The sequence below is a fragment of the Lactuca virosa genome, chromosome 9, assembly GCF_052849685.1.
Source record: "Lactuca virosa cultivar CGN04683 chromosome 9, Lactuca_virosa_CGN04683_v6, whole genome shotgun sequence".
Classification (NCBI taxonomy): Eukaryota; Viridiplantae; Streptophyta; class Magnoliopsida; order Asterales; family Asteraceae; genus Lactuca; species Lactuca virosa.
The window spans coordinates 246,296,525-246,319,997 of record NC_136434.1 but is presented as its reverse complement, the minus strand read 5'-3'; the positions used below and the strand labels follow the sequence as shown (position 1 = coordinate 246,319,997).

The 23,473-nt window shown below is 37.0% G+C and overlaps 1 protein-coding gene and 1 non-coding gene across 2 annotated transcripts; one reads left to right on the top strand and one right to left on the bottom strand.

Annotated features, from left to right (window-relative positions):
* The first annotated feature begins 12,966 nt into the window (after positions 1–12,966).
* Positions 12,967–15,168, top strand: LOC145139662 (Haloacid dehalogenase-like hydrolase (HAD) superfamily protein). The gene is made up of 7 exons (XM_079073405.1): positions 12,967–13,120; positions 13,223–13,288; positions 13,372–13,469; positions 13,540–13,665; positions 13,739–13,954; positions 14,371–14,436; positions 14,685–15,168. Exons 1-7 carry the CDS (start codon positions 13,084–13,086, stop codon positions 14,850–14,852), a joined length of 777 nt encoding a protein of 258 aa, XP_078929531.1. The 5' UTR covers positions 12,967–13,083; the 3' UTR covers positions 14,853–15,168.
* Positions 15,169–18,818: 3,650 nt separating this feature from the next.
* LOC145141720 (small nucleolar RNA R71) lies at positions 18,819–18,924 on the bottom strand. The gene has a single exon (XR_013722915.1). It is a non-coding gene; the product is annotated as a small nucleolar RNA R71 (small nucleolar RNA).
* Positions 18,925–23,473: the final 4,549 nt, after the last annotated feature.

The window sequence follows — 23,473 nt, the reverse complement described above, 5'->3', positions numbered from 1 at the left end:
AGTTAATATTTGCATGTATAATAGAGAAAACATAGATCCAAGGTTTATAGGGTTGCATGTACACCATAGGAGTGTTAGAATGCTCAAAACCCAACAGTGGTATCAGAGACATGGGTTGTTTTTTGTTATATTGATGCAAATGTTTTATTTTCAAGTTGGAAAAAAAAAGGAAAAAAAAAACATGACGTTTGTCAAATTTTAAGATAATTACTTGTTTTGTGAAAAACGAATTATTTGTAAAATTTGAATCATTTGTTATATGAGTTGAATTAGGTCAAATTTAGTAAAAGATAAAATGATATGATTATTTTATTAGTTTTAAAAGTTTGATCTAAATGTTTTAAAAAGTTACAAATTTTGTCATAAAATTTTGGAGCTCAAAAGTTTTTTTTAAAGTTGTGATCTTAAGGGTTTTTGAAACTTCCATAAGTTATGGATATGAAAGTTTTTTTTAAAAAAAAAAATTGATTCAAAGTTTTTATAGAGTGACAAAATTTGGTGTTAATGTTTTAAAGAATTCCATAACTTGTTCTTAAGTTATGGAACATGGAAAGTTTCATCATAAAACACCATTAATTCCATAAGTTATGGAATCCAAAGGTTTTCAAGAATTACAAAACTTGCCCTCAAGTTTTGGAATTTGAGAAAAGTTTTTTTTGAAAAAAAAGAATTGAATTCTAAAACTCTTGGGTTCATAACTTAAACAATTAATTAAATGGTTTTAATTTTGAGTTTAATAATTGGAATTATGATGTTTTGTTGAATAGTTCAAATTAACTCTTATGGACTTTATTAATAGTTAATTAAAGCGTTTAATTAAAAGAGTATTATTAATCCATAAATATATGGTTTGAGTTTAATTAAATTAAAAGTCTAGTTTAATTAATAGATTAAACCACCAAGTATTTTAAATGTCTAAAATACACCCTTATACTATTATAATATTAAAAGTGTAATATATTATATGTATAAGAGCAAGTCGTCTTACCAATAGTAGGCCTCATTCACGAAGTCGGTCTATAAGGGGGGTATAAGGTTACTGCCTATAAAATGGCAGTTTAATGGGTGTCCACTCTCACTCACCGCTTCCTTGACCGGTGGAGGGTCGTTAGCCGAACAGGTAGGACAAGGACTATAATTCTCCCTTCATTATAAGTATAATGATAAATACTAAGTAACTAAACACTTATAAATTCCCAATCTTAGTTACTTAGGAAAATGTGAATAAGGTGCTAATCCATGAAATTACACTTTGCACTTTGTTTAAGCTGTTAGTGGAGCGTGTGTGGTTAACCGGCACACTAACCTGGACTTAACAAGGTAGGCAAAGGGTAACTTAATGTTTATCATAGTATCGTTGGAGCGTGTGTGGTTAACCGGCACATCGATTGAGGGGTAAATATTAAGGGTACCAAGTATATTTGCATGGTTACTTCACACCTTGTTTTGTGATCCTCGACATCCCAGTCACAAAACCTGAAGGGCACACTCGAGATTGAAACATGTCATTGAAAAGTTCAATGAATCTCAAAAGAATCTAGAAGTTTCAAAACCAATTAAAACCTAATAATACATTTCGTTTATCTTGGTGGAAATTGGTGAATCGTCATTCACCTACCTTCAAATATTTTATAGCTTGGATTACGGCATCCCTCTTCCAAGTTATAAAATATTTTGTTGGGTCCTAGCCTTAATATATCATATTGGGTGTTATATTAAGGACTTAAATCAACTTTACGTGAATTTCTCCCATTGATGATGTCTGGTTTAGACAACAATGATCTTCCCAAACCAAACTTTCCTAATGAATATGACTTCCCGAGTTTGGCTCATGGAAGTCATACTTCTCTTCCTCCACCTCCTCCAATTATTCTCCCTAACCCACAAGTTCAAGGTCACTCAAGCCCTAATGGCAAGCAAGGTCTATGTGTGATCACATCTTAGAGATGAAGTCACATATTGACAAGCCGGGAGAGTTGGGTGTCAAAGTCTTGAGAAAGTTGGATGTTCAATCACTTTCTAAGTCACATAGTGAGTTCCTTTGGGACTACTATGAAACAGACTATGACATGAACCTTAATGATCATATCTATTTGCTTGGTGCTGCTGAATCAGCAATGATTTGGAACGATAGTAAAGCAAATTGGATTAGAAGATCAACTTCCCAAAAACTTTATGGACAATGACAATGGTGACACTGGAAATCCAGAAAAAGCATTCTCTTCCCAATGGAAAGGGATTGGCCATAGTCAACCCGGTTGACCAAATGGTAAAGAGAATGGCTAAGTCTGAGATAGTCCCATTACCAAAGGGTCCATATGTTTATTTTGCCAAAGGAAGGGGCGTTGATTGCAAAGCTGCCAAATTTACCTAAGGATGTTAAAGTCAATAAGTTTGACTCTACATCAGGTAGAGCCCATTAGCTAACTCTGTTAAGTTCTATTCTGAGATCCTCATTACATGATGTGACTGGGTCACATGTTGATGTTTTAAGAATCAAAGAATAGAGAGAAATCTTAAAGGAAGTATATGTTGATTCTGATCGCGAAGGTGGATTTCGATCGCATCATAATTTTGAGCAGTTGCTTAAGAAGTTATGATATATTGCTAAGGAATAGATAACAACAATTTTCCATGTAGATTGTAAGGATAAGTTTTTCCGCAAAGTTTAAAAATAAAAGAAAATTGTTTAATTTTATTTATTTGAAGTATCCTTACAATGGCATTTGTGGAAAATTGCTGCTTATATGATTCCACTGACAGCAATATTGGAAAATGGATTTGATTCTTTCATTTGTGGTAGTGTCTAAATTTACCAAATCAGGAAAGTTCCTCATCACCCAAGTTTCAATTGGACCAAAACTTGGTATCATGCAAGTTGAATAGTATGATGAATGAGAACTTTCAAGCATTGGAAAATCAAGACTAATTACTTGTTCACAAGGATGTGTGAGTCAAGTGAAGGACTAAAGGGATCGAGTACACATTCTTGTGCACTGGTCATTTCCACCACAAAGCTCGTTAAGACTATTTGATTTACTAAAGTTTAGTAAATATGGTTATACTTACAAGTTTAAGTATAATTCTGAAACATTGGAAAAGTCTCAATGTATGGCAGAACGAATGGGAAGAATCAAATTAGGCAGAAAGATAAAAGTTTCTCAAATCTGAAAAGATGGGAGAGTACTTTAGTATCATGTTTGTGATCATCTTAATGATTTAGAAATCATATCACAATTAGTCCTCTAAAGGTCATCTTAGTGCATTCTTATGACTAAGAAGAGGAGTCGTGAATTGTTGAAATGGTTAGATCAGGAAGATGAGTCATACTTCGTTCCAAAACAATTCTTAGAGTCATACTCCAAGATTGTAACTTGAGTGACATATCTTAAAGAAAGGTTTAAAACACTTGTCAAATGTAAGAGTAAAAGTGTCCTACTCTTGTACATTTGAAATTGGTAAGTTGTGATGTTTTGGATAAAACAAAGACCAACTAAGGCCAATTGTGTGAAGTGTTTGTCTTGATAAAGAATCCGCACTATCTCTTGAATATTTGGCAAGATAGTCTTATATGTCAAGAGGATAGTGGGAATCTTAAAGATCCTAAAAAGAATTTCAAGAACTAATCAAGAATAAAACCTGAGGTTCTTCACTAGCACACGACTTGAGGTTTATAACCTATCGTGTTGACATATTCTGTGCCCATTCCAGTTAAAGTTGGCTTTGCATAGGAGTTCTGAAAGTTCTCAATTGGTTGCATAACAACTTGGAAGCAATGGCAGGCCCTGTACTTCCAGGTGGCAAGAAGTTAAGATTGCATAAGTTCAGTCCATATGAGTTTGGATTTGTCATTATCCTTGTCTTGTGACTATGGTTTTGACGATTCACATGGATAAGAACACATACACCATAAAATCTAAGGGTCATAAGGTTTCTCTCTGATTCATGAAAATGATGGTGAGGAAACACTTCCACCAAGTAGATTTAAAGCAGATGGCAAAAGGTCTAAACAATTGAGACTATGATTACGGCATCCCTTTTCATAGTTCTGAAATTGTTTAGACACACATGCATGATATCTAAGGAAAGGTGTATGATTTTGATAAAGTTTTATCAAAGCATCTCGTATCAGAAATCTAAACTTTGGTAAGAAAGTCAATAAAGTATTGATTTCTAGAAGTCCAGCTGATTTCTGAGTACATGTCAAAGCTAGTGGGAGCATAAGTGTTATGCTAATAATCATCATGTTAGTGGGAGCATGATAATTATTGTTAGTGTTGCAAGTTAGCAATGTTAATTATAGAAAACAAAAGTTTCAATTCGTGAGGCTGCAGGGATTGAAAAAGTTGTTTTCCTATAATTAAGGGAGAGGATATACTTCATTTCAGTTCTAAAGGCTTAGATTGAGACCTTAATCATCTTTAGTCAAGAATATATATATGAATTTCATGTTGGATTGGTTTAACTTAAGGAAATTCTATATATTGCGTTCTCAAAATTCGATTATGATTACGGCATCCCTCTTCATAGTCAAATTTTGAAAACATGGCAAATAAAAATATTGTAGCAAAAGACTGGTCTAGAATTATGTCTTTATGTGAGACATCATGAATTGTGTACCATTTGCTTTGGGTACAGGATCGATTGCATGTGCTATAATATTTGTCATTTCTAAATTTTTCCAAATGCCCAGAGGCATTAAGAAGGGAAAAAGTCTAGAATTGGATATGACTAAAATGATTAAGCAATTGTCGAGGACAATATGAGGTTTACCAAAGATTGGTTGCTCAGGGACAGTTGGAAGTATAGTGCTAATTTTGGAAGGACCATATTGACATATTCTGAAAAGAGGCATCTCTTGTTCAGAAGTGATAGTCAAAATGAGAATATGGAGTTGTCTCCATAGGTGGAAGTTATCTGTGTAAGATTAGAAAACTTAATGCAAGAAGCATGTCCAAAGCAATGTACTTTGAATATGAGACTTAGTTTCCATGGAGTTGATCTCCATTGGAATACCTTATAATGACTGTTGACAAGTGTTTGTGACTTTGTACATATTCATTACAGGAGGGTCAGTGCATATAAGTTTAAAATCTAAACAGATTTCGATAAATGATAGGAATTTGAAATTCTCACATTTTTCGATAAGGATTTGGGAGTGTGAAATTAGAATCGTTGAAATTATGTTCAATTGGTTTATTTCACAAAGTAAGGATCATAGACAAACATAGAGTGCATACTTGGTGTATGGCAAAGCTATTGTTTAAGAAAAACATAGTGTACATGCTTGGAGCATGGGACAACTAGTGTTTTTAATTCAAGTATAAAGTTGATAAAACCGAAACAATGAATAATGAGTAATCAGTATGGTGATAAATAAAAGTGTTTATTTATATTCATAGGGTTTGATACCATATTTGATTCATTTATTCTTGTGTTTCACTTTGCATGTTTTGACTTCCAGAATAACTAAGTCGCTCTTCCTGAATGATTAAGTTATTCAAACCATCCACAGTCGGTCATATGTTGGAAGTAGATATGAATCAAGATTGTCATGGGTTGGTTTGTAGAGGTCCAAGTTGGTGGACAAAGTGGTGCTACAACACTCATGAGTGCTCATAAGTTCTGAGTATTGGATTCAACCCGCGCTCATTTGAATCACTTCATGGATTTTATCACGAGTGATCATGAGACGATAATATCTTATATTCTTCAAACCTAGAGATATGAGTTGTTACTATGAGTTGGTTATACATTGATTGCACGAAAACGCATTTGGTAACTCGATGTTATAAAACGTGCCTTTGTGTATGATTCAACAAGTAGTAGAACAAGCCATATGAGTCGAAGTTTATCCATTCGTTTTACCTTCGGGATAAAAGCGATATATGTGGGCCCCTCGATGATTTAGCGATGACACATGTGAGTGTTTGGCCAAGCCAGGACTAATTGGATTTGTTCAATCAGTCAGTCATCATAAATCGAAAATCGGGAAACAACAAATGGACAGAGAGAATGATTATAATCCATGTCTCAGTCCATATGATATCTAGAATGGAGGAATATATGATCCCTTATCTAATGGACAAGTCATTGACAAGGTCAGAGTTCGACAGCGGCTTTAAGAGCTATGATTGCCAGTTAGGTTTTGAAGTCATACTCAATAATAGTTTTAGACTTATCCAAGTGGGAGACTGTTGGATTAATGTCTAAGTCCATAACTATATTTGGTATGTACTTGACCCGACCCGGCATGGTCTATTTGGGTTGCACTTCACCGGCACAATTTATATGGATAGTCTTTTAAGAATAGTATATTTATGATTTATATTAATATATTATAAGTTCTAATATATTAATATGGAATCATATTATTTAATTAGTATTGATCAAGAATTAATTTAGAATTAATTAAGTGATCAAAAAGAACTAACTAAATATGGACTCTTATATATATGGAATGGGCCAAGTTCATTTAGGTTGGGCTAAGCTTTCATGGATGGTCCATGGAGCTTTTAACCCATGGATCCTATGTAAATGAAAGGTCATGGGTATTAGGGTTTACATGGATGTAACCCTAATCCTCCATAATATATAAAGGGGTCCTTGGCTCACAAAATTGGAACAAGTGTGTGAAAATAAGAGTGGGCCGATTTTAGTGTGCATACATATTCTCTCAAGTTCTTCCAAGGTGTTTTGGTGATTTGTGATTCCATTTGAGGCTTCCACACTATTGGGGCTAAGCTCTTAAAGCTTGAAGACATCAAGCTACATCAAAAGGTATGTCATCTAACTAGAACTTTGTAGTATAGGTGCTTCATAATATGCTAGTTAGGATGAAACCTTGGAATAGTTAATATTTGCATGTATAATAGAGAAAACATAGATCCAAGGTTTATAGGGTTGCATGTACACCATAGGAGTGTTAGAATGCTCAAAACCCAACATTACAAAGTAAGTTTATTACATTATTGTTTGACATGATCATATGTGACTGTTGTTGACCTATTTTGGCTGATGTTACACTATGGGCTCGTTTTTTTGGCAAAAAGACTTTTTGGAAACTTACATCTGTGGGCGGGTAGATGTTTACCAAAAAGACCGTTTGTTTTCTGGATGACAAAAGAACTCAAAAAGACTTCTTTATCACTTCTTGCATGAAGACATAGAAAAATACTTTTGGTCAACGTCTCATGCCGCAGATATGGAAAAAGACTAAAGATATTTTACCACTTCCAAAACAAACACCACCTATCTCTATCTTTCTCTCTCTCTCTCTCACACACACACACACACGTATATCGATCACAAGTTTTAGACTTCCAACATTCACTCTCCCCTCTCTTTTTTCTTGGAAACTTATATGATCTTCTTCAAACCTCATACAGTACCAAACACCAAAATTTGAATTAAGAATTTGTAAATAGGAATAATAGCCCAGATCTTAAACTTAATATTCTAACATAATGCTTACGAACCATTATCTCAAGCATAGAACATTTTTTGCCTATTAAGCCTTACAAAAAACACTTTGAATAATAAAATTACACACACACACACATACACTGAGTCAATGGATAGAAACGTTGAAGCTTACTGGTCTTCTCTTGCCAACTTGTTTATGAACGAACAAGAAGGGGAAGAGGAAGAATATTCTTGTTGTTACTCACCCTATGAGAGTGGTAAAGCGATGGCTGATATCTTAAACTCGCCCATGGAAAAACATCAAATCGAAAAACATCTTACTAGACAAATTCGGAAACGCTTGCATATCTGATTTTTGCCTCGCTGCCTTCGCTCCGCCAACCACCGCCCGAAAATTCAACTATCGAGCACCAGAGCTTTCCTCAATGGATGCCCGAAAAACCACTCAGAAAATCTGATGTGTACTATTTTGGGGTGTTAATTGTTGGAGATTTTGACCAGGAAATGTTTGGCGGTTGTTGAACCACATATCCATCTTCTCCACCAGCGGCCTTGAACCATAAATTATTGTATGCGCTAAATGTGCCTTGATGTCGATTTTGTTGCCGAATGGTCGAAGATGCAGAAGATGGCTTGAAGGAAACAGATAAGGTCGATAGTGATCGATGGTGGTGATAGTCTAGTTGTTTCGGGTGGTCGATGACCGCGACATTAAGGTTTCAGGAAACATCAAGTTTAGGTCATGAGATGTGGCGAATTGGAGGAATGGTCGAAAATTTTGACGTTGGAAAATTTTTCATCGGTGGCTATATGTTTGAGAGGGAGGGAGAGAGAGAAAGAGGTATTTTGTTTTTTATTATTCTTTTAATTATAAAAATATTTAAATAAATAAATAAAACTAAAAAAACAAAAACCAATGGCAAAATTGTCATTACAAAGAAGTTTAAAGTAAATTGAATCAAAGTCACAAGAAAATGAAAGCCTTTGGACCATGAGTGCTAGTCCAAACCTTTTTTTGTCCAAAGTGACATTTTCCACCTAACCACAATGATTACAACCGTGTCATTTCTAGATTTAATTTTTAAAGTTAATGTTTAATGTCATTTAATTTCTGAAATGTAAATATAAACTGATGCATTGATTGGTAAACTTAAATTGATCGAATATTATGTAGTAGGTATGGCGGTACCTCTTAAATTTCAAGAAATCTCAAAAATGTTTTATATAATAGTAAGGAAATATATATATATATATATATATATATATATATATATATATATATATATATATAATCTCCATTTCTACCTATTAATCGTTTTTAGTAGTTATTTAATTGATTATGTTGATAAAACTTTAAGTAAATATATGTAATATTAAATAGAATAAAATAAGCAATTTAAATTCACATAAGGCATTGCAGGTTAAATTAAAGATGACATGAGGTAAGGTCTTAGGTAATTTAGACTCTTTTTATGATAAAGGGTATACCTAAAAAAAATGATGGTAAAATAAAATGGTAACAGTTGGAATTGAACCCAAACCTATAACAAACTAGAACTTTAATCCATCATGTTGTAACTCAAACCATATCAAAGTTTAATTACATTACTGAACTAGAGTAATAATATAATCATTTTTTATAGGTTCAAAGTAATAGATTTTTTTACATTAATACGAAAAATTTGAGTACATACACGGGTCCTTCGGGACACTCTATAGATTTGTCCCTGTAAATTGGTGTTTAGAAACTTGAGAAAAAATTCAATGGGAGGCTCCTAACTCCTAAGATTAAGGTCATCTCCAATGCATTAAACCCATGGAGAGTTTAATAGAGTGCCAACTAGGAGAGAGACTATATATATTCAATTAAATTCTTAAAAAAACCCACAACTTTTCACTACACATTCTATTCAACCGTTCAATGGTGATTCAACTCTACATTCTCTCTCCTTTATATTATATTCAAATTTATTCTATTGAACTCTCATTAAACTCCCATTGTGGATGACCTAACTAGCATATATTGGACGTCCACCAATCGATAGATATTTTTGCTTTCCATGAAAGTTTGTCGTGTACCCGTTCAATTATTGGCTTTCAGTTCTTTTTTAAAGGACCAAAATTGCAATAATGATTCTTGTGTTATATCATAACTCACAAGTTTAGTCCAAAATGTTTGGACTCACTGGTCCAAAAGTTTGATTTTATTGTGAGTTTGGTCCAAAATTCTGAAAACCTTTTATAAAGACATATTTATCATTGGTATTTTCCCTTTTCCAATTTTTTTATTATAAAATCATAAAAGAAAAAAGAAAAAAAGAAAATATCCACCTCTCTCTCTCTCTCTCTCTCTCTCTCTCTCTCTCTCTACAATACCCATCTTCTATTTCCACCTGATTTTTACACTGAAAAAATACCACCACCACCACCTGCCGGCAGCCGATGTAGATCTGAAACCACCACCACTACTTTTTCGTCTTCATCTTTTTAGATCTGAGGTGGTTTACGTTTTGAAAACCCTAGCTCCCAAACGACTCTGCAGATCTCCGTCTTCCCATTTTCACTGCCTTCTCCGAAGTCGTCGAACAACCACCGAAACAAATCTAAACATATATGTAAATATTCGTCCTGCTTCATCTCCACCTGAAAAAATGGAAAAGAACTCTTGCATTATCTGACATCGCCGGAGAAAGAAACTCAAGCAGAGAAGGAAGAACTTAAGTCACAGTTCATCGGAAACTCGAGCCACAATTCATGGACGACAATACAAGGGGCATCCAGATTTGTAAACGTGTGCAAACCATTTAAAAACCACCATGAAACCACCACCGTTGTCTGCTAGAAATCGAGTCGAAGAAGGATGACATGAGAAAGAAGGTGACGACTCCACTGACGAACATATCTAAACAAATCTAGAAATATTTGGTGAGGGTTTTCAGATCGAAGGCGTTCTGGCGAAGAGGTTCATGTCGTCTTTCAAATCTTCCAACGACGGTTTCTAGCAAAAATTGTGGCAGTTTCTAGCGGTGATGGTGGTTTCAACAGTGAGGATGGTTTTCGACGAAGAGAGAGAGAGAGAGAGAGAGAGAGAGAGAGAGAGAGAGAAAGATGTGGGTGGGTTATTAGGAGGTAGATTTATTTTAATTTTTGTTTTGTTTTTTTTAATCTGAAAATCAAAAAAAAAATCGTATTAAGAAGGGCAACACCGTCGTTTTGAAAAAAAAATCAGAACAGATTGGACCAAACTCACAACAAAATCAAACTTTTTGACCATTGACAAAAATACAAACCATTTCGGACCAAACTTTCGACTTATAACACCGGGACCATTCTTGCAATTTTGTCTTTTTAAACCCATGTTTGCACCATTTGGCACTTTAAAAGGAAGAGTTGAATTTTCGCACCAAGAATTCTAACATTATTTTGAATATATCATAAGAAACTCAATGCCAAACACCTTTGACTTATAAAAGTTAACCATTAAACCAAAGGTTGTTTGGAAGCATCTAGTATCCCGACCAAAATTTTAAGGATATCAATGGACCACTTTCTTAAAAAAATTATGTCATCGGCATAGAAAAGATGGGAGATCTAACGGTGACCTTCCATTGTAACGATAAATAGGAACGTTAAAAATAGTTTTTTTTATCTTACATCTTTAGTAGCAAAGAATTGTTTAACGGCAAACCGTTGATGCATAGGCGGGATGAAAGACTAACCTGATCTTTGATCAGTGAAAACATCGGCAAAAGTATAAAACGTGAGTCTTTGACCAAATAAGTATTTTTTTTAAAATTATTTACCATGTAGGTGTAATTTTAAAAATATTTACCAAATAGTTTCAAATTTTTATATTTTTCTAAAATTTTCCAATTGTCTTTTCCTTTTTTAAACTTTTTGCTGTTAATGTTTATCAAATTTGTTTATAAACATCATTTTTGCAACTAATTACTCTCGTACTACAAAATCCGAATAGAAAAAAGGAACAAATTCAGTAAAACCAAATATTAATTCATTAACTCCACACTTATGGTGTACTTCCATCAATGATCGACTCTCAGTATGCAGTATGCAACAGAAGAACAAATATTAATTCATTAACCACCATTTATGATCTAGACAAAACTTTCGCAAAAATTGTAGTCTTAATTTGCTTCCAATTTTCATATGCATCAGAAGAACAAGATGATAAAGCTCTCTCTAGTTGCATCTGTGGTGGTATTAACTTGCTTCAATCGTCCCTAATCTATGAAACATGCTATCCAGGGTAGTTAGGTCAACATTTAGGAAAAAATACAAGTAAATGGTAAATAAATTTTAAAACACAAGCCTTTGGTAAGTACTATTCTCTAGTAAGATACAAGATTTAGATTAAAAACTCTCAAAAGGTATCAGTGTGTGTCACACGGCTGTTTCCTTTACCAGGGCGAACTTGTAAGAAATAATTTCTTGTTTTGATGATACCCATGGCAGCTAAAGTGTCCCCTAAGCATTCAGTTCTCATGATTTCAAAGACCCTTTGGCTAATGTGGTAAGAGAAACAGATTTTTTCAGTGCAGGTTTGTTTAATGGAGAGAAATAGCAATAGAAATATACATGCAACAGAAGTAGAATGAATCAGAAGTATAGGCGTTGATCTAAGAAGTGAATCTTTTGGATGGTTCACAAGAAGTGGTAACAGGATGTCATCTTAACTATATCTTTCATTCAACTTCACAAGAAATAAGAAATAATATAAAAGCAACAAGTTTAAATATAAGAACAACGGATGAAACTGGTGAACGACCATGGCTTGACGCGCTTTACAAAGCATCAACTACAAAAAGTGCTTGAAGAACATAACGTATGTACCTAAATGACAATTCTTCATTCCCTTCCTTGTCCTCATCGCCACCAAAATCATCCTCCACCACTATGTACAACGATTTCACCACATCCATCTTCTTCTACGTAAATTCCTTATTTCCTTTGCTAATTTGAAAAAAATAATAATAAAAAAATGAAGTTGGTTCGAAATATCACAATGCGGATTCTTGTGTGGCTGTACAACGATTTCACATCATCCATCTTCTATGTAAATTCCTTATTCCCTCTGTTAATTTGAAAATAAAATAAAAACAAAAAAATGAAGTTGGTTCAAAATATCACAATGCGGATTCTTGTGTGGTTCGTGTAGGATGTCTGGTGTGGCGAACGTGGTGGATTCACACAATAACAGTTGAGTTAGTGAGTGATTTTTTAGATTAAATTGCTAAACCAACTTGTTTGGTAAATAAGTTTAAAACTATACTTTTTTGGTAAATAATTTTTTCAAATACACCCAATTTGGTAAAAACTCTATAAAACGTGGTTAATAATGGAAGATGCAGAAAATAAAATTATGAAAGTACTTTGAAAACTCTGCTTGCGAAGCCACAACTTTAAATTTTTATTCGCAGATTAGCTACCACGTGGTGGATTTACGCGGTGCTGCATTCCTTCTCGTTGTTCACGTTAACTATTTATCATTAAAAAAACAGAAAACAATTGAAACCCAGTCACCATTCCAATCCCCTTTGTAGTTTCTTCAACCCCCCTATACCTATAAATACCACTCCCTCTTCCCCTCCAAATCTTCCTTCTCTATCTCTGCCCTCTTCTGCTTACTTTTCATCATTCATGGATTCCTACTCCCCTTTCGATTCCATCATCTTCGGTACTCTCTCTCTCTCTCTCTCTCTCTCTCTCTCTCTCTCTCATATTTAACAGAACGTCAAATGTATGTTTAGGCACACTCATGATTCATCATCAATCGCAGATTTGGATGATACTTTGTACTCTTCAAACATTGGATTCGGTGATGCCACCAAGCGTAACATCGATGGTACCATTTCATCTTAACTACAAACACCAACGCTTCTGATGAAAGCTCAAATTTCTAACCGATTTGTAAATTTTTTTCCTCAGATTTTCTCGTTGAGCGATGCGGATTTGAACAGAGGAAAGCTTCGGCTCTTCGTGTTCAACTCTTCAAAACTTACGGAAGCACTCTCGCCGGTTTAAGAGTAATTACTAAATCTCAAATTGTTTCCAGGTTTTTGATGATCGATGAGTACTAACAATCTGTGTTTGCAGGCGTTAGGCTATGATGTAGACGCAGATGATTATCATCGCATCGTCCATGGAAGATTGCCGTATCATCTCATAAAGCCAGACCCTCAATTAAGAAACATTTTGCTCGCCATTAGTCAACGGAAAATCGTAAGTCGTGCTGTTTTGTGGATACAAAAATTTCAAGTAATTTCAGAAAAGTAATCCATAGTTATTCTCTCAGATCTTCACAAATTCGGATAGAGCTCATGCGATGAAGGCATTGAATCTTCTTGGGATCGAAGACTGTTTTGAACAGATCATCTGCTTTGAGACTATGAACCCAAATCTATTCAAATCTAAGTCGTCTTCCCCACAGGAGTTTCCTGTTATTTTGAAGCCTTCATTAGAAGCCATCAATATTGCTATGGACGTAGCTGAAGTTGATCCAAAACGAACGGTATGCCTATCATCATCTTAACTTCAATTTTCATAAACATTAATTTCAATTTCACAAACTACTTTTTTAACATGTTTAGTTTAAACTTCCCTTTTCATACTTATGAACACAACATACCTGTAAAACATCAAGATCAAAGAAACGAGTTACCTTAAAGATATCCAAATCAAGTATGAGTATGATCGTCCTTTAATTAAAACTTTAAAGAATTTCTTCATTCATATCACAATCAAGGTTGGTTAGATGTCATCAGTCATATGTTATTATTCTAATTGATGCTGACTTAATTTGTGGATGTTAACAAGTCCTATAATGGAGTTAATTGTTGTAATATATATTAGAACTAAATAATTGATTCTTTAATTGGCTTTGCTTTTGTGGTTAATTGACGTGTTTGTCTTTATTTGACCTTACAGCTGTTCCTTGACGACAATGCTCGAAACATCGCAGCAGGCAAATCTGTTGGCCTTCGAACTGTATTGGTAAACTCATTTATTTATGATATCAAAATATTTATATTTTCAGTAATAATAAAATTTATCATATTTATTATTTAAAAATCAATGTTTTTACATTTCTTTTGTGGTAAAAGGAATATATCTATATATTCTTTTCACCCATTATTAACCATCCACATTGGTTATTTATGGTTAATAACAATTGTAATCGAACACGTGTACACATTTATAAGTTTAACATTATCCGTATATATTTTGTTATATCTTGATAGGTCGGAAAAACAATGAAGACAAAAGAAGCGGATTATGCATTGGAATGGATACATAACCTAATGCAAGTTGTCCCGGAAATATGGTTCACAAAAAAGGACAAAAATAGTTTGAAACGCAATCCAAGTGATTTGAATCTGACTCTTAACCCGACACATGTCGTCGCTTAGAGTTTTAACATCGTGTTGGGGGTGGATGAATGTACAAAGGACTAAGTCTATCCACAATACTTGTGCTGATGTGAAGATCTGCGTACATATTTGGCAATTCTTCAGTTGTCTAAGAGAAGGGATAAAGGCCTATTCCTTAGCGACTTCTGATGGCTTGTATTATTGGTCAAACTTAACATGAAATATAAATAAGTATTTAAAAGTTATTATGTAATTACTAAAATAAATATATAAGTCATATAAGTGTGTGACATAATGTACGGGATGTAAAATGTATGTTGTTGCATTATAATCTAGTTATTGGGTTCAATCTGTCTATTTATGCTTTCAAGGTAATGTAACATGTGTACCGGTGTATGTATGTTAGTCCATAGCATATACCAGACCAAAATCCATACATTGTGCAGGAATAAAACCATTGTTTTTAAAATTATAAAACTATGGTGATTAAAATTGTGACAAATATATTGTATTGATTACAATAATATAATTATATTATTGATACTTAAGGAGGCTTCTAGAATCATTTTGAAACCCCTAGAAACCGTCCACCTCTAGGATGGTTATAAAATTATATCAATTGCTCAATTATTGAACGGTAACAATTCAACACTTACACCTTAAAAACAGTTCTAATTAATCCAAAACTAATTCTGATTAATTCTAAACAATTTCTAATTAATTTATTAATCATATAATAAATTAACTAATCATTTCATCACTCTCCTAAATTCGTTTCTAACTATTTCTTGTTATTGAGAGCAACCTAAAAAGGACTTTGCTTTTATTCCATAAACTTATACCAATTTAGTAATAAGCTTAGACAGCTAATCCAACAAATATGTGTCAAATGTGTGGTAGGATACACATGTTATGATAGTATACAACTAAATGATAGACTAAGCATAGCCTGGTGCTCGTATAGAACAGACAGCATGACCCAAGCTCCATCACTCAAGCCTTATTGTGTGTTGATCCAATTGACTATCGAAATAGCATGCCCATGTGGGCTTATATATCACTAACACGTTAGCAGCGCATGTGGGAAAGGACGACTCAACCCGTACGGGACATACGTCAGCAAAAGGGTAATTCGATGCCACTAACGAATATTCCTTCCCCACCAATCAAAGTCACAGAAGATCTCTGAGGAATCACATGGATCAATATGAGCTCTGAGGACGTTGTAGGGAATGTTCATGTGGTCCTATGCCCATGCGACTTGGTGGTCAGGTATGGAAGAACCCTAACTATATAATAGAAGGGACAATACAGGTACACGGTACGATCTCGATACTCACTCATTACAGACTCAGAAAATCAATCATCGATCACTAACTTGATCGTCGGAGCGCCTCCCCGAGATCTCCTCCTGGGACGCGACCAGCATTCTTTGTTGTTGAGTGTGCCTGGAGGTCTTGGAGGATTTCACAGAATCAGAGATCTTCAGAGATTGATGTCACATCATAACCTTTACCATAACTCATCTAGCTTATCAGCCCAACCCATCATGCCAGTATGCTCATTAGCCATGCTTCGACATGGTTAAAAGGATCATAAACTTTACCATAACTCACCAAGATTCTCAGCCCAATTCGTCATGGCAGCGGGCTCATTAGTCATGCATCTATATGGTTAAAAGGATGATAACCTTTACCATAACTCATCAAGCTTCTTAGCCCAACTCGTCATGGCAGCAGGCTCATTAGCCATGCCTCCACATGGTTAAAAGGATCATAATCTTTACCATAACTCATTAGGTTTCTTAATCCAAATCGTCATGGCAGCAGGCTTGATATGTGCATATTTAGTTATATATTTAGTACATTATCTTAATACTTTTAGCTACAATTATGTTTATTTTAGGACATAAGGTACTTATTATGGTTGAAATATGTTTTGTAGTAGCAAAGACATGCTCGGGATGAAAAGGAAGCAAACAAGGAGCAGGAAGCAGGAAAAATGCGAGCTTAGGCAATAAGAAGACACCAAAAAGGATGTTGATAGACAGCTTGACCCCTTGTCAGTATTTTGACCATATCTCATGACTTGTAACTGCGATTGACGTGATTCAAAATAATATGAAAACTAGGCAAAATTTCGGACGACTTTAATGTTTTGAAAAAAAGTATGATTCCCAACGATCACGACGTGGTGAATGGAATCTTCGCGATTCTTGACGTTAACTTGGAGAATAGGGGATATACTTGAGTACCATATCACGATGGAGGTCAACCACGATGTGCTGACCAAATTTTGGTAATTATAGATATTCCGGACATTATGTCGATTCTAGAGGGTAGATGCCTTAGAGCTGCGATTATTTATGAAGAAAAACCCTTCCAATAACCCTTGGAGGGCAGAATTCAACTAGAGATCAAATGATAAGAAGATTGGAGCAAGGATTCACACATATTCATTCGGTTTGCATAGTTTAATCATGTCTAACTTAGTTTTTCTTTTGTTTATGTGTTTTCCAACTGTGATTATGGGCTAATAACCCTTGCTTTCGTTTAGATTAGATGAACTCTTGATTACCACATGTTTATTTCTTGTTTGATGGATTGATGAAGTTGGTTTTTGCTTTAAATATTGTTTGATAAATCTAAACCTAGCTTGTTAAAGTTTCTATCTTTATCGCCTTGTCTCAAGATTGTGTAGTTAAACTGCAGTTGATTGCATGCAATTGATTTAACTAGTTGTTTATGTTCATTTAATTGCTAGAGATAGGATTGACCATATCCTAGTATAGGTGATAAGTTAGTTGCTTAACTGTGTTAGAGAGCAGTATTTGATCATAATATTTGCTCGATTCTAGACTTGACTAAAGAATAGTAGTATGTAGATTTTATCATTTAGAGTCCAAATTATCTTTAAAATCAATTTAGTGTTCTTAACTTGCATGATCATTGGGGTTAAAGTTGTTAAATTGACTTATGCTAGTTAGTCTGACCATGATGACTACTAACTTCTATTTGGTAACTAACAGAATTAATCCATTGTTTTGAAATCAATCATAGGAAAAGGGGAGATTCGAAGCTGAACGAGAGTATCTTTTATTCTTGGTTTTAAATCGTCTTTTTAGTCATTAATTAGGTATTTTAGTTTAAGTTTTTATGAACTTGTAAAATCAGATAAAATCCCCCCACTTCTAGTTGTTTTTCATAGTTTAACTTTTAGTAATTATTTGTTAATTAAATATCGTTCCCTGTGATCGATACCCAACTTACCTAAGATATTCTATAATCTGACTAGGTATACTGCCTATAAGTGCATAATTTAGCTAAGTAGTTAGGTTTATAAATTTAAAGCTAGATAGATATATAAAGTACACATCAAAGTTTTTGGCACCGTTACCGGGGAACGGCCCATTTGATTTTTAGTTTAATTGCTTCTAGTTATTCGATCCTTTTTGTGGGGTAAAAACCACAAAAAGTTAATTTTTCTGTATTTATTTTTTCGGTCTGATAGCAATGTCGTGGGGACCTTGGCCACGTTGTGGTCACGTTACAGTTAGAATTGATTTTATTTCTTTTTTGTTCGTTTTACACATGTTTTCTAGTTTTATCTTAGCAGGAAAAAAATGGGGGACATCACGACCATGACAATGGACGAGTACAAACGACATATAAGGAAAGAGAACATATGGGGTCTTGATCCACAAAAATCTCAACCACTACAAAGTTCAAACTACCAGGGCACATTCTTAATATGCTAAAAGATCTACCTTTTTATGGGAAGGAGCAAGAGGACGCCTACGAGCACATAGAAGAGGTGGTGAAGATTTCAAATTATTTTAATGCACCAAACGTGAGTAAAGATGCGGTGATGCTTCGACTTTTGCCGGTCACATTGAAGGGTGAAGCTAAGGAATTGTTAAAATGACATCCCTTTGGGGCAATCATGACATGGGTTGATTTCAGGACTGAGTTCATAAACTAGTTTACCCTTACTTCAAATGTGGCGAAGCTTAAAAGAAACATACAAAATTTTCAACAATTAGAATGGAGTCGCTATACGAAGCTTGGGAGCGTTACAAGAGATTGTTATGACATTGCCCTCAACATGACTTCTATGTGCAACAAGAAATATCGATATTTTATGATGGAGTCAATGTGTTCACTCGAAGGATCCAACAACAAATAAAGCTTTGATTGAAGAATTTGCTAAGCATTTAAGAGAGTATCACAATCCAAAGGAGGATTTCACTATAGGAGGATTTAACTATTGGAAAGCTCAACGCAATGGAAGAAAAGATCACAAAAGTTGGTGGATCAATTCAAGATAGATGTGGAGCTTGTGGGGGACCCCATTCTACAAGGGATTGTGAATTGGAATACAAGAGAGATCGATATACAAAAGAAATTCAATAATTAAAGCATGATCTCTACCAAATAGAACAAGTCCAATCCGAAAAAATAAATGCTCTCGAGTCAATGATATTTAGATTTATGGAAGCCAGTGAAAGAAGACATGATATCGCTGTAACAACGTGAATTTCCAAAACAATTTTTTTTTCATTTTTAAAACATAATTTCATTCATAAGAAATATCAAAATCCAATGTAACACATGTCCTCCAAATAAAACAATCCCAAGATCTCAAATACATAAAACTTCATCAATGTGTACAGATCATGTCGGCGCCTTCCCGCGATCCTCGCTGGTACCTGAAACACATATCACATAAACGGTAAGCATAAATGCTTAGTGAGTTCCCCAAAATACCACATACGCATATACGTCACTCAAGGCTATAACTCTACAAGACCTTCCGGTCAATGTGTCTCAGGGGACTTCCGTCCCATCATCCTGGTAGACCTTCCGGTCCCACTTCTCTGACCTTCCGGTCCCACTTCTCCGACCTTCCAGTCCGCATCATCTTGACCTTCCGGCCCATACACTGTTGACCTTCCGGTCCATATCGTAATACTCATAACATAACATAGCACATACATATCATATAACAGCATACATCACATACTCATCATAGCACATAAGACCTTCCGGTCACACATAATTACCACTCTAGGTAAAGTACAGTGAGAAGACTCACCTCGTACGATGTCGGATAACCTCTCGTGCTCGATAACCCGACCTAGCCTCCTCCTATCAACATAATAACATCTCTAATAAATACTTTCTCTTGTCCTCATTTCTAAAGAATTGGTAGAAGACCTTTCTACCCCTCCCTGACCTCTCTTGAACCAGCTTGACCAAAACCCTAAGGTCAACTGAAGTCAACTCTAGTCAACGGTCAAACTTTGACCAAACTCATCGAGTGCACTCGTGTGACTCGGCGAGTCCATGCGTGTCCTCTTAATCCTCATAAATCCTCACTCGACTCGTCAAGTTAACCTTTCACTCGACGGGTTACCACTGGTCACGAATCGCGGGGCAACCCGACTCGACTCGTCGAGTCCCCTGATGGACTCGACGAGTTCCCTCCATGGCAACACTCAAAAGACCTTCTGAGGTCAGATCTGCTTCTCTAACCTATAGATCTGACCTTCCAATACACAATAATCACGTAAAGGTCCAACCTTTACACTCATGCAACACTCATAGGGCTTCTTTTGGTGAAATAGCTTCTAAAATGGCAACCTAGGTTCATATCTCCAAAGGAATAGCATAAAGCAGGATAGATAGGACTCTCTGGACCTCTTAAGGTCCAGATCTAAGAAGAATTCCACCTTGGGACCTCATATGCTTCGAATACAAGCTAAAGAAGGCATAAGAAAACCCTAGATTCAAGTAGATCACCATATACACGAGAATGAGCATAGATTTATACCTCTAGCAGCCTCTTCTTATCAAATGGTAGTAGATCCGAGCTCCTCAATCTGCCTAGCTTGCCCTCCTTCCTTCTTTCTTGCAAGATCACACTAGAAATGATGAAAATGGCTTCTTTTCTCACTCACAATGCTCTCAGGTTCTCTGGTGCTCTCAAGGGTGAAGGTGGCCGCAAACGAGGGCCATAAGATCCCTTAAATAGGGTACAGGCCCGAGAATTTAGGGTTTCTGTCCACAGCGCGGACTCGTCGAGTCAACTTGCCGACTCGTCGAGTCCATTCATTAAATCCAGTCAGCAATCGCGATCCTACTCGACGAGTCTAGGCGTCGACTCGTCGAGTCCCTCTTCTTGACACAAACTAAATAATTAAAATATGATACCTGAAATTCCGGATGTTACAATTCTCCCCCACTAGAATCAGACTTCGCCCTCGAAGTCTCGCTCTGCAAACTACTCTGGATGCTGCTCCCGCATCTCCAACTCCGGCTCCCAAGTCAGCTCGGACCCTCTCCGATGTTGCCACTGGACCTGAACCAGGGGCACCTCCTTGTTCCTCAGAACCTTGATCCTCCGATCCAGGATCGCGATCGGCCTCTCAACATAATTCAGGATCGCATCCACCTGAATATCCTCTAGTGGCACTACCGCCGACTCGTCGGCTATACACTTCCTCAACTAAGACACGTGGAAGGTATCATGTATCTGGCTCAACTCCGCAGGTAGCTCTAAACGATACGCTACCCTACCCACCCTCGCGGTCACCCTGAAATGACCAATGTACCGGGGCCCCAGCTTGCCCCTCTTCCTGAATCGGATCACTCCTTTCCAAGGAGAAACCTTCAGGAGTACGAATTCACCAACCTGAAACTCGAGCTCGGATCGTCGCCTATCCGCATAACTTTTTTGGCGACTCTGAGCTATCAGCAACCTTTGTCTGACCTGCTGTATCTGCTCAGTCGTCTGAAGCACTATCTCAGTGCTACCCATCACTCGCTGCCCTACCTCTCCCCAGCAGATGGGAGTCTGACACCTCCTCCCATACAACAACTCGAAGGGAGGCATACCAATACTCAAATGGTGGCTGTTGTTATAGGAAAACTCAGCCAATGGTAAGTACGTGTCCCAACTTCCTCCGAAGTCCAACACACATGCTCGAAGCATGTCCTCGAGCGTCTGAATCGTCCGCTTACTCTGTTCGTCCGTCTGTGGGTGGTAAGCGGTGCTGAAATGCAACCTCGTACCCAACTCCTCATGGAATTTCTTCCAGAACCTGGAAGTGAAACGTACATATCGATCTGACACAATCGAGATCGGTACTCCATGCCGCGATACCACCTCTCTCACATACATCTCTGCCAGTCTCTCTGCGGAAGAGCTCTCACTGATAGCAAGGAAGTGAGCGCTCTTCGTCAGCCGGTCAACGACCACCCAGATTGCATCGACACCCCTCGCGGTCCTCGGCAATTTGGTGATGAAATCCATAGAAATATGTTCCCACTTCCACTGGGGAACCTCAAGTGGCTGCTACTTGCCATGCGGACGCTGGTGCTCGGCCTTAACCTTGCGACAGGACAAGCACCTCTCAACAAACCACGCAACATCCCTCTTCATACAGGGCCACCAATAATCTCTTTTCAGGTGGAAATACATCTTAGTGGCCCCGGGATGGATCGAGAACCTCGGTCTATGCGCCTCCTCCATCAGGATGGTACGTGCCCCGCCCGCAAACGGCACCCAAATCCGACCCTGAAAGGTCATAAGCCCTCGGCTATCGGTAACAAACTCAGATACCTGCCCAATCACCCGCTCTCTCTTGCGATTCTCCGGTCTCACAATCTCTGCCCGGGCCTCTCGGATGGTATCCAACACCGGAGTCTTCACTGTCATCCTCATACAAATATCTCACAACGGGGCACTCTCCGCCCTACGGCTCAGGGCATCGGCTACAACGTTAGCCTTGCCCGGGTGGTACAGGATCTCGCAGTCATATTCCTTTACCACATCCAACCATCTCCTCTGGCGCATGTTTAGGTTGGGCTGATCCATCAAGTACTTCAAACTCTTGTGGTCCGTGTATATGATACACCGAACCCCATACAAATAATGACGCCATATCTTGAGGGCGAACACCACGGCCCCCAACTCCAAATCGTGGGTGGGATACCTCACCTCGTGAGGCTTCAGCTGCCTCGATGCGTACGCTATCACGTGCCCTCTCTGCATAAGCACCGCACCCAACCCCGATATCGATGTGTCACAATACACCGCGAAATCCTCCATTCCCTCTAGCGAAGAGTCTCAAACGAGGTCTGCTGCTCTGGACCCCACGTAAAAGCAACGCCCTTCCGGGTCAACCTGGTGAGTAGCACGGCAATCTTGGAGAAATCCTTGATAAATCTCTGATAGTAGCCGGCCAACCCTAGAAAACTCCTGATCTCGGTGGGGGATCTTGGCACCTCCCAACTCATCACCGCCTCAATCTTGGCCGGATCGACCAATATCCCATTCTGATTAACAAGATGCCCCAAGAACTAGACCTCTCGTAACCAGAAATCACACTTGGAGAATTTGGCGTAAAGCCTCTCCGATCTCAAAACCCCGAGGATCTCCCTCAAATGCTCCTCATGCTGCTCTCGGGATCTCGAATACACCAGAATATTGTCGATGAACACGATCACAGATCGATCCAACATCGGCCTGCACACCCTGTTCATGAGATCCATGAACGCTGTCGGTGCATTGGTGAGCCCAAAAGGCATCACCACGAACTCGTAATGCCCATAACGAGTCTTGAACGCTGTCTTATGGATATCCTCATCCCGCACTCT

What these genes read in the sequence shown, in the direction of transcription:
- LOC145139662 (XM_079073405.1), top strand. Translation starts at nt 13,084, where the DNA reads ATGGATTCCTACTCCCCTTTCGATTCCATCATCTTCG. An exon ending in CACCAAGCGTAACATCGATG is followed by an intron (nt 13,289 to 13,371) that starts GTACCATTTCAT and finishes TTTTTTCCTCAG; the next exon opens with ATTTTCTCGTTGAGCGATGC. An exon ending in AAGTTGATCCAAAACGAACG is followed by an intron (nt 13,955 to 14,370) that starts GTATGCCTATCA and finishes TTGACCTTACAG; the next exon opens with CTGTTCCTTGACGACAATGC.